This window comes from Macrotis lagotis, chromosome 2 (assembly GCF_037893015.1).
Source record: "Macrotis lagotis isolate mMagLag1 chromosome 2, bilby.v1.9.chrom.fasta, whole genome shotgun sequence".
Taxonomy (NCBI): domain Eukaryota; kingdom Metazoa; phylum Chordata; class Mammalia; order Peramelemorphia; family Peramelidae; genus Macrotis; species Macrotis lagotis.
Window position 1 is genome coordinate 214,105,778 of NC_133659.1, and position 15,736 is coordinate 214,121,513.

The 15,736-nt window shown below is 33.2% G+C and overlaps 1 protein-coding gene across 4 annotated transcripts in view; it reads left to right on the forward strand.

Moving 5' to 3' along the window:
- The window catches only part of LOC141514162 (ATP-binding cassette sub-family A member 10-like), a 122,937-nt gene that overhangs the window by 23,234 nt on the left and 83,967 nt on the right, over positions 1-15,736 (forward strand). For all 4 annotated transcript variants that reach the window (XM_074224707.1, XM_074224705.1, XM_074224706.1 and 1 more), the window contains 3 exons: positions 6,509-6,647; positions 6,884-7,069; positions 7,544-7,691. In XM_074224707.1, the coding sequence (XP_074080808.1) occupies positions 6,509-6,647; positions 6,884-7,069; positions 7,544-7,691 (473 nt within the window). The remainder of the gene's footprint in view (positions 1-6,508; positions 6,648-6,883; positions 7,070-7,543; positions 7,692-15,736) is intronic.

Consider the following 15,736-nt stretch of genomic DNA (forward strand, 5'->3'; position numbering starts at 1 on the left):
AAACAAAACCAAAAAAAATAAAAAAATATAAGAAAATCTAAAATATCTCATTTGCAAAATGACAGGCCTAGAGAATAGATCCAGGAGAGACAACTTAAGAATCATTGGGCTTCTTCAAAACCTTGAAGACAAAAAAAAAAAGTATGGATCAATATTTCAGGATTTAGTGAAGAAAAATTATCCTGATATCGTGGAACTAGGGGGCCAAATAGTAATTGAAAGAATACATTGATCCCTTCCTAAAAGGGATCCCAAAATGAAAACACCAAGAAATATTGTGACCAAATTCCAGAACTATCAGATAAAAGAAAAATACTGCAGGCAGTCAGAAAGAAACAATTTAGATACCAAGGAGCCACAGTAAAGATTACATAGGACCTGGCTGCATCAACATTAAGAGATCAAAGGGCCTGGAATGTGATATTACAAAGAGCAAAGAATGCAGCCAAGAATTCACTATCCAGCAAAACCGAGCCTTCTCTTCCAGGGGAAAAGAAGGACATTTAACAAAATAGCCTTCCAACTTTTCCTGATGAAAACACCAGAGCTAAATAGAAAATTTGTACTTTGTAACTCTATTAGAGAGATATACTTAACCAGAAGTAATGGACACTCATGAGTGTGACTTTGAGTCTGATAGAATGATTTAAAAGCAATATCTCCTTACAATGGGGGGACAGTAAAGAGAAGGGAGGATGGAGGAGATTGAATGGAGTAAATCACTTTACATAAAGAGGTATAAAGGATCTATTACAATAAAGGGGAAGAAGGGAGGAGGTTAGAACTGCCTGAATCTTACTCTCATCAGATTTGGCTCAGAGTTAATACACACTCACTCAGTTAAGAAACTTATTTTATCTTTCAAGTATTAAAAAGGGAAAGGGAGGGGGAGGGAGGAAAAGAGGAACTAACAGAAGGAAGGGAAGGAAGAAGAAGCAAAGGGAAAGGGGAAAGAAATGGAGGGGGATTAGATGTAAGGGGATAAACTCACTGAAAGAGGTGGTATATAGAAACAGAATACTGGGGGATATGGATAAAGTGAAAAAAAAAGGGGAAATATAAAGAGAAGGAAGATATCATTGAGGGCAATAAAGAGTTAATAATTATAACTCTGAATGTGAATGGGATGAATTCTCCCATATAAAGTAAGCAAATAGCAGAGTGATTTAAAAAAAAAGAATTCTACAATATGCTGCTTACAAGAAACTCATTTGAAGCAGATATATATATATATATACTGAGAGAGTAAGTAAACGTAAAAGGCTGAAGTGAAATATATTTGCTTCAGCTGAAGTGAAAAAAGCAGTTGTAGCAATCCTTATCTCAGACAAAGCAGCCACTAAAAGAGATCTCATTAAAAGATATATAAGGAAGGAAACTACATCCTCCTAAAAGGTACTATAGAAAATGAAGCAATTTCAATACTAAATATGTATGCTAAATACTAAATATGTATGGTAAAGCATCCAAATTCTTAGAAGAGAAGTTGAATGAGTTACAGGAAAACATAGACAGCAAAACTCTACTGGTGGGAGACCTCAACCTTCCACTCTCAGATTTAGTTAAATCTAACCATAAAATAAACAAGAAGGAAGTTAAGGAGGCAAATAGAATATTAGAAAATTTAGACATGATAGACTTTTGGAGAATGTTGAATGGGGATAGAAAGGAATATACTTTTTTTCTGCAATACATGCTACTTACACAAAAATTGACCATGTACTAGGGCATAAAAACCTCATAATCAATTACAAAAAGGCAGAAAAAGTGAATATATCCTTCTCAGATCATAATACAATAAAAATCACATGCAATAATGGGCTATGGAGAGTTAGACCTAAAACTAATTGGAAACTAAATAACTTCATTTTAAAGAATGAATGGATCAAACAACAAATTCTAGAAAGAATTGATTATTTCATCCTAGATAATGAAAGTAATGAGAGAACATACCAAAATGTATGGGATACAGCCAAGACAATTGTCAGAGGACATATTATATATCTTTAAATGCTTCCATGAATAACTTGGAAAAAGAGGAAATCAATGAACTAAACATGCAAGTAAAAATTAGAGAAAGAACAAAGTGAAACCCCGTCCAATTAAATACCAAATTAGAAATTCAAAAATTAAAGAAGAAATTAATAAAATTGAAAGAAAGAAAACTATTGAACTAATAAATAAAACCAAGAGTTGGTTATATGAAAAAAAAATAAAAACTGATAAACCTCTGGCTAATTTGATTAAAAAAAGAAAGAAGAAAACCAAATTGATAGAATCATAAAGGAAAAGTGGGAACTCACCACCAATTAGGAGGAAATAAAAGTAACAATTCAGAATTATTTTGCCCAAATATATGCCAATAAATTTTGAAAATTTAAGTAAAATAGATGAATATTTAAAAAAAATAAGTTGGTTAAATGAAGAGGAAATTAAATACCTAAATAGCCCTATCTCAGAAAAAGAAATTCAACAAGCCGTTACTGAACTCCCTAAAGAAAAAATCTCCAGGGCCAGATGGATTCACAAGTGAATTCTCACAAATATTAAAGGAGCAATTGGTTCCAATTCCATATAAATTCTTTGGAAAAATAGATAAAAATGAAACTCTGTCTAACTCTTTTAAGATGCTAATATGGTGCTGATATTTAAACCAGGAAGAGTCAAAACAGAGAAAGAAAAGTATAGACCTATCTCCCTAATGAATATGGATGTAAAAACCTAAAAAATTCTTAGCAAAGTGATTGCAACACATTATCACTAGGATAATACACTATCACCAAGCAGGATTTGTCCCAGGAATCCAGGGTTGGTTCAATATTAGGAAAACAGTTAGTATACTTAACTATATCAATAACAAACCTATCAAAAATCATAGGATAATTTCAATAAATGCTGAAAAAGCCATTGACAAAATTTAGCACCCATTCCTACTATAAACACTAGAAAATGTAAGAATAAATGGATTGTTCCTTAGATGATTAGCAGTATCTATCTGAAATCATCAACAAGCATTACATGTGATAGGGATAAGCTAGAGGCATTCCCAATAAGATCAGGGGTGAAACAAAGATGCCTGTTATCACCACTACTATTCAATATTGTGTTAGAAATTTTAGCTTCAGCAATAAGAGAAGATAGAGAAATTGAAGGAATTAGAATTGGGAAGGAAGAGACAAAGCTCTCACTCTTTGCAGATAACATGGTGAATGTTATGACAAGAGAATCCTAAAAATTCAAATAAAACTACTAGAAACAATTCGCAACTTTAGCAAAGTCACAGGACATAAAATAAACTCACATAAATCCTCAGTATTTATATATATTACTAGTGAGGTACATTTGGAAGAGCTAGAAAAAGAAATCATATTTAAAGTAACTTCAAACAATATAAAATACTTGGGAGTCTACCTGCTGAGACAGACTCAGAAACTCTATGACAACAACTATAAAACACTTCTCATATAAACAAAATCAGATTTATATAACTGGACAAATATCAACTGCTCATGGGTAGGCCGAGATAATATAATAGAAATGACAATTCTACGTAAATTAAACTATTTAGTACCTTACCAATCAAACTTCCAAAAAATTACTTTAATGAGCTAGAAAAATTGTAAGTAAATTCATATATAGAAACAAAAAGTCAAGAATATAAAGGATTTAATGAAAAAGGTGCAAATGAAGGTGGCTTAGCCTTACCAGACCTAAAATTATATTATAAAACATCATTCATCAAATCTATCTGGTGCTGACTAAGATGTAGAAAGAGACAGCAGGTAATGATTATAGTAATCTGTTGTTTGATAAACCCACAGAGTCCAGCTTCTGAGATAAGAACTTTCTCTTTGATAAAAACTGTTGGGAAAATTGGAAGTTAGTATGGCAGAAACTTGTATTAGACCAACATCTCACACGCTATACCAAGATAAGATCAAAATGGGTACAGGATTTAGACAAAAAAATTTATTAAGCAAACTAGGAGATCTATGGAAAGGGAAGCAGTTTATGACCAAGGAAAAGAGGAAGAACATCATTAAAAACAAACTATATAATTTTACAACTATATACATTCTGACAAAGGACTCATTTCTAAAATATACAGAGAACTGAGTCAAATTAAAAAAAAAGAAACCATTACCCAATAAATCAATTTTCAGATGAGGAAATCAAAGCAATCCATAGTCATATGAAAAATTGCTCTAAATCACTTATTAGAGAAATGCAAATTAAAGCATCTCTGAAGTACCACTTCATCTCAGACTGGCCAATATGACCAGAAAGGAAGGGATGTGAGAAATCTGGGATACTAATACATTGTTGGTGGAGCTGTGAACTCATTCAACCTTTCTGGAGAGCAATTTGGAATTATCCCCAAAGGGCAATAAAAATGAGCATATCCTTTGATCCAGCAATACTACTACTACTGGATCTATACCCTGAAGAGATCATGAAAAAGTGTAAAAAATATCACTTGTACAAAAATATTCATAACAGCCCTGCTTGTGGTGTCAAAGAATTAGAAATTGAGTGAATGCCCATCATTTGGGGAATGGCTAAACAAATTGTGGTGTGTGTACATTATGGAATTGTTCTATTAGAAATCAGGAGGGATGGAATTTCAGAGAAGCCTAGAAAGACTTGCAGGAATTGATGCTGAGTGAGATCAGCAGAACCAGAAGAACATTGCATGCCCTAACAGCAACCTGGGGGTAATGATCAAACTTAATGGACTTGCTCATTTCATCAATGCAATAATCAGGGACAATTTTAGGATATCTGTGACAGAAAATGCCATCTGTATCCAGAGAAAGAGCTATGGGATTTAAACAAAGACAAAAGACTACTACCTTTAATTTAAAAAAAAAAGTTGTATTATGCACTATATAATTTTGCTGTCTCTAATATTTTATTTTTTTCCTCAAGGATATGATTTTTCTTTCAACACATTCAATTATGATTAATGTATAACATGGAAACAATCTTGAAAACAATGTAAAGGTTATCAGACTGCCTTCTGTTAGGGGAGGTGAGGGGAGAATTATAAAATTCTAAACCTTACAAAAATGATAGGTAGAAACTACTATTGTATATAATTGGAAAACAAATAAAACATTTATTAAAGAAAAGAAAAAGAAATGGGTTAATAATAGAAGGAAATAAAACATAAACCTCCATGTAATACTAGAAGTCATGAAATATTAAAACACCTAGAGAGAGACCTTCAGGGTATTGGGTAAATCATGAATGGAAAATTTGTTGGAAGACTTTGAATGTATTAAATAGATACTATCAGGATCTAAGAATTCTGTTTACTCTCTTACTTTTCCTTGAATGTACACTTTATTCGACATATGTTAGTGGGAAATGACTTGGAGGCTAAGCTCACTTAAACAACCTACGAATAAATAATTCCCCTGTAGGAATATCTACTTTCTGGGGCGCTAGGTGGTGCAGTGAATAGAGCACCAGCCTTGGAGTCAGGAGTACCTGAGTTCAAATCTGACCTCAGACACTTAATAATTACTTAGCTGTGTGGCCTTGGGAAAGCCACTTAACCCCATTTGCCTTGCAAAAATAAAATAAAAAAGGAATATCTACATTCCCCATCCATGCTTGAAATAGCAATGAAGGTTCTTTATCTGATCTGTCTCAACTTATAATGAACTTGTAGACCAAAATACTCTTTAAAAATTCACTCAGAACCTATGTCAAATTCTTGTAAATATCCTTATGATGGAAATTCTTGGACTTTTGAAGGGAAGACAATTCTTTTCACCAATTTTTATGGTGAATGAACAAACTGCATAGTATTATTTGGGGTAAAGAAGGGGACTGATTTTCAAAGGCAAATTGTTAAAATGAGGAATTCCATAAATGTTTTGAGAAATGTCATCTCAAGAGTTATGTGCATAGCTTCCCTAGGTGATTATATGGAAGGATAAAACACATCTGTCACATGTTCATTTTATTCCATTAATTAAAAACATTTATAGCATTACTTTGTATGTGTGTACACACCTCACAAGTGAAGGATTTTATTGAGAGTGCTATAGGCATTTTGTTAAGGTTCATAGGTTCATTGAACTAGACAAAATGAGTTTATTTTATAATGGAAAAGATTTCTGTTGTACTCAGTAAGAGATGATATGAGCACTGACTATATAGTCAGAGTAACGATTAAAATTCTCATTCTGATACTTAATAATTTTGTAATCCTGAATAAATCACTTAATCTCCATGGGCCTCAGATTTTTCATTTGTAAAATGAGGAGGATTGGACTAGATAGTCTTTGAGGTTCCTTACATCTCTAAAGTAATAATCCTTATAATAAAGAGAGTTATCTCTCTTCAATAAGAAGATAATTACCATCTCTTTTTGGTAGTCACTTGTTGAAAGAATGGGTTTTAAGAAATCATTGCTGATCAGTTCCTAACAAATCTAAAGTAGGAAAAAAACTGTCTGACCATGTAATATTGAAGTCATACTGTATTTTTATCAAAGGCTTTCCTGGGGTTTACTGTATGCTGGCTACGTTTTTATTTTGGCAAATCTGCTGACTGTTATCGTAACATCTGAATTGGTAGTCATGACTGGTTACTTCGTGATATTCAGCCTGTTTCTCCTATATGGTCTCTCTTTGGTGAGTAGATAGAGTTTCTCTACCTACTTTAGTTTTAATCAATATCAAATATTGTCAAGTAAGGACTTTAGGACAGTCATTCCTTGTCTAGATTTTTCCTGCATTTGCCTAAGAAAAACTCTAAGAATAAGACCTTAGCAGATATGAGTTTTGTAATATAATGGTTCATCTTGCATGTTGTTTATTAAGGATTCTCAAAGATTCACTTTCATCTGAGGCTCTTCTTCTCTCTTCAGATAGCATTAGCTTTCCTGCTGAGTGTGTTGATTAAGGAACCACTACTTACTGGTCTGATCACATTCCTCCTTACTGCTTTTTGGGGAGGTTTGGGATTTCTTTTATTGTATCGACAATTTCCTACATCTTTGGAATGGATTTTAAATCTCCTGAGTCCCTTTGCCTTCTTTTTTGGAATGATCCAGGTATGCTGAAATATTTATTTCTAGTCTACTATTAGCTTTTCAATATTTTTTCCTGTGTGTAGAATTTAAGGGGTCGAAGATATATGATTTTATTAGTGTGGAATCTCTCTTCTTTTTATGCAGTTGACAAGTAACTTCATTGAAACATCTTGCCTGGGGCTCAACAAGCTTAAGTGATATTCTTAGGGTTACTTAATTCATATGTATAAGAGATAATGCTTAAAATTGCAATGAATCATAATGAAAAAATAGAATTTGATAAGTAAACTATAATTCTATTTTTCATTGGGTCTATTTTCTCCTTGATTGTGTTCATGTGACTCCTAGTCATGATGGTAATGACACTAATCCCAGTGATGCAAGCACTTAATGATAAACATTGAATGTGCAAACTAAAATTCCTACTGCCAAAAGAGTTTCTTTTTTTAAATACAATATTTTTTCCTAATTTGTTATTTTTTTTAAAAACTTCAGATTATAAGAATGGATTACAACGTGAGAAGTTTTGCTTTCCCTGACCCCTCTGGAGACTCACATCAATTATTAGGCATATTTTTCATGTTGATATTTGATATTATCCTCTATTTGACTCTTGCTCTGTATTTTGAAAAAATCTTACCACGTAAGTAACAGTTTTCTTTATTTTTTAAGTAATTTTATTTTTCTAATTAAATGCAGATAGTTTTCAACCTTCATCCACTTGAAAGTTTGAGTTCCACATTTTTCTACCACCCTCCCTTGCCTCTCCCCTCCCCATGGTGGCAAATAATCTGGTAAAAGTTGTACTTGTACAATCATATTTAATATATTTCCATATAAGTCATGTTGTAAAAGAGGATTTAGGACTAAGGGGGGTAAATCATGAGTAAAAAAGAAAAAACATAAAAGAAGTTGAACAAATGAATGTAGTATGCTATGCTCTGCATTCAGGCTTCATAGTTTTATCTCTAGATGTGGGTGGCATTTTCTATAACACAACTCTTAGGATTGTCCTTGATCACTGAACTACTGAGAGAAGCTACATCTAACTTAGTTGATCATCTTACAATGTCGTTGTTAATGTGTATAATATTTTCTTGGCTCTGCTCATTTCACTCAGCATCAGATCATGCAAGTCTTTCCAGGTTTCTCTGAAGTCCTGTCACTGATGGTTTCATATATAACAATTGTCCTCCATAATATCCATATACCATAACTGCTTTAGTCATCCCCCAATTGATGAGCATTCCCTCAATTTTGAATTTTTTTGCTGCTAAAAAAGAGCTGCTATGAATAGTTTTGGACATGTGGGACGTTATGATTTCATTAGGATATAGATATAGTAGTGATAATACATGGTCAAAGGAGATGTATGGTTTGATGAGCCTTTGGGCATAGTTCCAAATTGGTCTATTGAATGGTTCAATCAGTTCACAACTCCACCAATAGTGTATTAGTGTCCCAATTTTCCACATCCTCTCCAAAATTGATCATTTTCCATTTTTATCATCTTAGGCAGTCTGATTAAGTGTGAAGTGGTACCTCAAAATTGTTTTAATTTGCATTTTTCTAATAAATAATCACTTGAAGAATTTTTAGCTGACTAAATATATTTGTATATGGGGAGGGGGGGGGAGAGAGAGAGAGAGAGAGAGAGAGAGAGAGAGAGAGAGAGAGAGAGAGAGAGAGAGAGAGAGCTTTAATTGCTTCATCTGAAAATCTTTTCTAGCTCTGTAAAATAGGGTTTTGATGATTTGATTGGTATGACACTGAATAAGTAATTCAAATTAAATAGAATTGTCACTTGTATTATATTAACTCATCCTAAACATGAGCAACTGACAATTTTCCAGTTGCTTCAATCTCACTTTATTTGTGTGAATATTATTTTGTATTTATGTTCATATAGTTTCTGGGTTTGTCTTGGGAAGAAGAATTTCAAGTATTTTATATTGTCTACAGTTATTTTAAATGAATTTCTCTTTCTATGTCTTGCTCTTGGACTTTATTGGTCATATATATATGTATATATATATATATATATATATATATAAAGTTGATTATTTATGTGAGTTTATTGTATAATCAGTTACTTTGCTAAAGTTGTTCATTGTTTCAAGTAGTTTTAAAGTTGATTTTCTAGGGTTCTTTAAGATTACCATCATATCAGGGTGGCTAGGTGGTACAGTGGATAAAGCACCAGCCCTGGAGTCAGGAGTACCTGGGTTCAAATCTGGTCTCAGACATTTAATAATTACTTAGCTGTGTGGCCTTGAGCAAGCCACTTAACCCCATTTGCCTTGCGAAAACCTAAAAAAAATTACCATCATATCTTCAGCAGAGGAAAAATTTTCTTTCTTTCTTTGCTGCCTATTCTAATTCCTTCATTTTTTTCTTCTCTTATTGCTAAAGCTAACATTTCTAATACAATATTGAATAATAGTGGCAATAATGGACATCCTTCTTTCACCCCTAATCTTATTGGAAATGCTACTAGTTTATCCTTTATAAATATAATGCTTACTGATGGTTTGAGATAGACACTGTTTATCATTTTAAGGAAAATACCATTTATTCCTATGCTCCCTAGAGTTTTTAGTAAGAATGGAGTATTATTTTTTGTCAAAGGCATTTTCTCCATTTCTTCATATAATCATATGATTATTTCTGTTAATTTTGTTATTGATATGGTCTACTATACTGATTGTTTTCATAATATTGAACCATCCCTGCCTACCTGGTATAAATCCTACCTGATCATGATATATACTAGTGGACAAATTTTGTAATTCTTTACTGAAATTTTATTTAAAATTGTTGCATCAATATTCAATAGGGAGATTGGTCTAGAATTTTCTTTGTCTGTTTTGGCTCCATCTGGTTTAGGTGTCAGTACCATCTTGGTGTCATCAAAAGAATATGACAGAATTCCTTCTTCATCTATTTTTAAAATAGAATTAGAATTAATTATTATTTAAATGTTTGGTAGAATTCACATGTAAATCCATCTGATCCTGGAAATGTTTTCTTAGGGAGCTCATTAATGGTTTCTTCAATTCTTTTTTTGAAATGGCTTTAATTATTTTATTTCCTCTTCTTTCAATCTGAGCAGCTTATATTTTTGTAAAGATTCTTCCATTTCATTTATTGTCAAATTTGTTGGCATACATTGGGGAAAACAGCTCTGAATTATCATTTTAATTTCCCCCTCATTGGGGGTGAGCTCACCTTTTTCACTTTTCATACTATTAATTTGATCATTGTCTTTCTTTTTTAAAATCAGATTAACCAAAGGTTTATCTGTTTTATTATTTTTAATAAAATTATCCCTTAGTTTTATTTATTAGTTCAATAATTTTCTTACTCTCAATTTTATTGTTTTCTTTGATTTTCAAAATGTCTAATTTGTTATTTAATTGGAATCTTTACTTTGTTCTTTCCTTTAGCTTTTATAGTAGCCTGTCCAATTATCTCTCTTTTCTTTATATAATATTTATGTAAGTATTTAGAGATATAAAGTTTCCCCTAAAAACAGCTTTAGCTTCATTCCACAAGTTTTGGTATGTTGTCCCTTATTGTTATTTTCTTGGAAGAAATTGTTGATTATTTCCAAAATTTGTTGTTTGATCCACTAATTCTTCAAAATTTAGACTATTTAGTTTTTAATTAAGTTTTACTTTCTCTCTCCATGGCCTTTTATTACATATAATTTAATTTTTTTAAAATTTATTTCAGGCAGTGCAGTTAAGTGACTTGCCCAAGGTCACACAGCTAAGTAATTATTAATTGTCTGAGGCCGGATTTGACCTCAGGTACTCCTGACTCTAGAGACGGTGCTCTATTCACTGTGCAACCTAGCTGCCCCATACATGTAATTTTTAATGCATTAAGAACTAAAAAAGGATGCATTTAATATTTCTGCTTTTCTACATTTGAGTGCAAGGTTTTTATAAACTAAAACAAGGACATTTTTTATGAAGGTTGGTGCCATGTACTACAGAGAATAGGTATATTCCTTTCTATTTCACTAAATTTTCTCTGGAGGTCTAGTTTTTTCCTACAATTCCATTCACCTTCTTATCTTCATTCTTGTTTATTTTGTGGTTAGAATTGACTAATTCTGAGAGAGGGAGGTTGAAGTACCCCACTATTATAGTTTTGCTGTCTGTATCCCTGAACTTCTCCTCTAAGAATTTGGATGCTATACCACTTGCTACTTATGTTTAATATTGACATTACTTCATTGCCTACAGTACTTTTTAAGAAGATGTAGTTTCAGGGCAGCTAGGTGACACAGTGGATGGAGCACCATCCCTGAAGTCAAGAGGACCTGAGTTCAAATCTGGCCTCAGACACTTAATAATTACCTAGCTGTGTGGCCTTGGGCAAGCTACTTAACCCCATTGCCTTGCAAAAAAAAATCTTAAAAAAAGGATGTACTTTCCTTCCTTATCCCTTTTTAATGAGATCTATTTTTCTTTTGCTTTGTCTGAAATCAGGATTGCTATCCCTGATTTTTTTAACTTAAACTGAAGTATAATACATTTTATTCCTTTACCCTTTACCCTGTGTGTTTTTCCTCCCTTCAATTGTGTTTCTTGTAAACACTATATTCTGATTTTTTTAATCCACTCTGCTGTCTGCTTCTGTTTTATGGGAGAGTTTGTCTCATTCACATTTACAGTTATGATTACTAACTTTGTATTTCCTTCCATGCTATCTTCCCTCTTCATTTTTTCTTTTTCTTTCCTTTATCCTTCCTCACCAATGTTTTGCTTCTGAACTACCTCTTATTCAGCCCTTCTTTCTCTTTTTTTTATTTAGGTTTTTGCAAGGCAAATAGTGGTTTGCCCAAGGCCACACAGATAGCTAATTATTAAGTGTCTGAGGCCAGATTTGAACCCAGGTACTCCTGACTCCAGGGCTAGTGCTCTACCCACTGCGCCACCTAGCTGCCCTCAGCCCTTCTTTCAATCAACCCTTTCCCCTTTTCTTCCTTTTCTCTTTTTATTAACTTTTGCTTTAAATTTAGCTTCATATTTACTTTTAACCTCCCCTTTTTCAGTCCCTCTTTGCCCTTTATTTCCCTTTCCACACCTTACTTTCCTGAAGAGTAGAAGAAATTTTTAAACTCACTTGCAATTTATTCTCTTTGGACAAAATCTGTTGAAAGATTTACTCAGTGCTCACACCCTTCCATCTTTCCCTCTACTATAATAGGTCATTATGTTTCTTAATGTGGTATTATTGATGCTTTTAATGCCTCACCTTCTCTTAGTATAATCCTTCTTTTCATGTCTTAATTGCTTTAAACCTGTCTTGTATGCATAACCTCTGACAAGATATTATCCTTTCATCTGTCTGATAGAAGTTCAATTCTCAAGGGTTGTTTGCTTACTTGATTAATTGATTTATAGGCATCATCGCCTCATAATCTCTTTATATCCACAGCCTCAGTACAAGGACACTCCCTCAACTGTTCCATTAGAAATACAATTTTCAATAGCCATAAACATAATCAAATTATAATCAATTTATACCACACCCTCTTTCCAAATATCCTCTCTAAAAATACCTCATGTGCTAAAATATCATAATCACTTCCTGATCCATTTATATCAATCCCCTGAAGTACACTCCTTCCAACTGTAGGTAAAATATCAAGTAAATCAAATCACTTCATGATTATGTTAATCAGACACCCTTGAAGTAACTCACTACAAGTGTACCAATTAGAAATACAACCCTGATGAGCTAAAGAATGATGTAAAGGAAAAATCTCTTCAAGATTCATTTATATTCATATCCTCTAAGAATCCTCCCTTCTACTGTATTCAATCGTCATCAGTTAAAATATCAGTAAAAGCATCATTACTTTCCTGATCATTTATACTTAAACCTCTCTCTATGTATACTTTTTTTAACTATCTAAGAAATTCTAAAAAGTTATAAGTATATTTGCACAGAGAAAACCAAGATCAAAAGAAAGGTAGTAAATTGGGAAACAATTTTTACAACTAGTAGTTTTAACAAAGAAATTTCTAAGTATTTCTAAAATATGCACATGAGTCAAATTTATAAAAAAAAACCAAGCCATGGGGCGGCTAGGTGGCACAGTGGATAAAGCACCAGCCCTAGAGTTAGGAGTACTTGGGTTCAAATCCGGTCTCAGACACTTAATAATTACCTAGCTGTGTGGCCTTGGACAAGCCACTTAACCCTATTTCCCTTGCAAAAATCTAAAAAATAAAAACAAGCCATTCCCCAATTGACAAATGGTCAATGGATATGCAGATGCAATTTACAGATGAAGAAATCAAAGTGATCCATAATCATATGAAAAATTGCTCTAAATCATTACTGATTAGAGAAACGAAAATTAAAGCATCTCTGAGGTACCACTTCACACCTCTCAGAATGGCCAATGTGACCAGAAAGGACAATGATCAATATTGAAAGGGATATGGGAAATCTGGGACACTACTGCATTGTTGGTGGAACTGTGAACTCATCCAACCTTTCTGGAGAGCAATTTGGAATTACAATTTGGAAGGGCAATAAAAATGTGCATAGCCTTTGATCCAGCAATACCACTACTGGGTCTATACCCTGAAGAGGCACAAAAAAGGGTTAAAAACACACTAGTACAAAAATATTCATAGCAGCCCTCTTTATGGTGGCAAAGAATTGGAAACTAAGTGAATGTCCTTCACTTGTGGAATGGCTTAATAAACTGTGCTATATGAATGTGATGGAACACTATTGTTCTATTAGAAACCAGGAGGGATGGGAATTCAGGGAAGCCTGGAGGGATGTGCATGAACGGATGCTGAGTGAGATGAGCAGAACCAGAAGAACACTGTAAGCCCTAACAGCAACATGGGGGTGATGATCAAACTTAACAGATTTGCTCATTGTATCAGTGCAACATTCAGGCACAGTTTTGGGTATCTGCAATGAAGAATACTATCTGTATCCAAAAAACGAATTGTGGGGTTTGAACAAAGACCAAAGACTTTAATTAAAAAAAAAATTATGTAATTTTGCTATCTCGTATTTTTTCCCCTTAAGGTTATGATTTCTCTCATCACATTCAACTTATATCAATGTATACCATTGAAACAATGGACTAACAGATTGCCTTCTGTGGTGAGGTGGGGTGGGGGAAGGGCAACAAGATTAGGGGAAGAATTGTAAAGTTCAAAATAAATAAATAAATAAATAAAATCAAAGATGGGAGGGAGAGTTACAAGTACAGTCTTCCTGTGAAAGGATGCATATAATTTAATGTTCTTGACTAACATTTTTTCTTTCTATTTACCTTTTCACACATCTATTGAAGATTGAAATTTTTGTTTTGTTCAGGTCTTTTTTAATCAGATAAATTGGAAGCTCCTCTATTTTTGGATAATTCATTTTTTCCTCTGAAGGAATATGGTGAATTTTGTAGGACATGTGATTTTTGGTTGTAATCCAAGGTCCTTTGCTTTCTGGAATAACATATTCTGGGCTCTCTGATCCTTTGATGTTGAAGCTGATAAATCCTGTGTAATCCTAACTATGGTTACTTGATATTTAAATTTCTTCTTTTTTAACTTCTTGCAGTATTTTCTCCTTTATATGATAATTCTAAAATTTGGCTACAATATTCCTCAGAGTTTTTAATCTGGGATCTCTTTCTGGAGGTGATTGGTAGATTTTTTTCAGGCACTATTCTATCTTCTTGTTCTGGATTTCTAGGACAGTTTTCCATGATAATTTCCTGTAAGAAATTTTCCAGACTCCTGAGGCTTTTCAGAGAGACCTGTAATTCATAAATTATCCCTCCTGGATCCATTTTTTCTAGGTCAGTTATTTTCCCAAGAGATACTTTACATTTTTAAAAACTTTTTCAGTCTTTTGATTTTATTTGGTGGAATCTTTAGTGTCCTATAGATTCATTAGTCTCCATTTGTCCAGTTCTTCTTTTTAAGGTCTTATTTTCTTCAATTAGCTTTTTATTTTTCCTTTTCCAGTTGTTTAATTTTACTTTTTGATGTTACATTCTTTTTCAAGTTTGTCATTTTTATTTTAAAAGGAGTTGATTTCTCCAGTCAATTTTTCATAATTCTCCTAAGAGACATTTCTTCTTTCCCTTTTTCTTCTTCCTTTTTTCTTTGGTTTTTAAATTCTTTTTGGAGTTCTTCCAAAAGGTCTTTTTGAAATTCAGGTCAATTCATAAACTCCTTGAGGTTTCACATGTAGGAATTTTGTGACTGCTTTCTAAGTTTAGGGCTTTTTTTGTTTGTTTGTTTGTTGCTCATTTTGATAGTTGATCTCTGCTCCTGAGGCACTAGGAGTAGTCCCAAACTTTTTGTGCTGAAACCAGGATTTTGTCCCTGGCTTTCCATTTGCCAAGATGTTTCCAATGTAATGATTTGTTCCCTTTGTTAGTGTAGGCCAACCCAGTCCTGTCTGTTGCATCAATGTCCCCAGGGCTTGAATTACATCTTCTGAATTAGGGTTGGGACTTTCAGTGCTGGGACCTGAACTACTCTCTGGCTAAGAGTCTCCTACTGGCTTTCCATCTTTCCTGCCTACTCCCCTTTTACCCAGAAGAGACAATCCTTTACTGAATTTCCTCTGTAATACCTTGAGTTGCAAAAGTTTCATTTTTTTGTGGGATCTGTATCTTTATGTGTAGAGGTT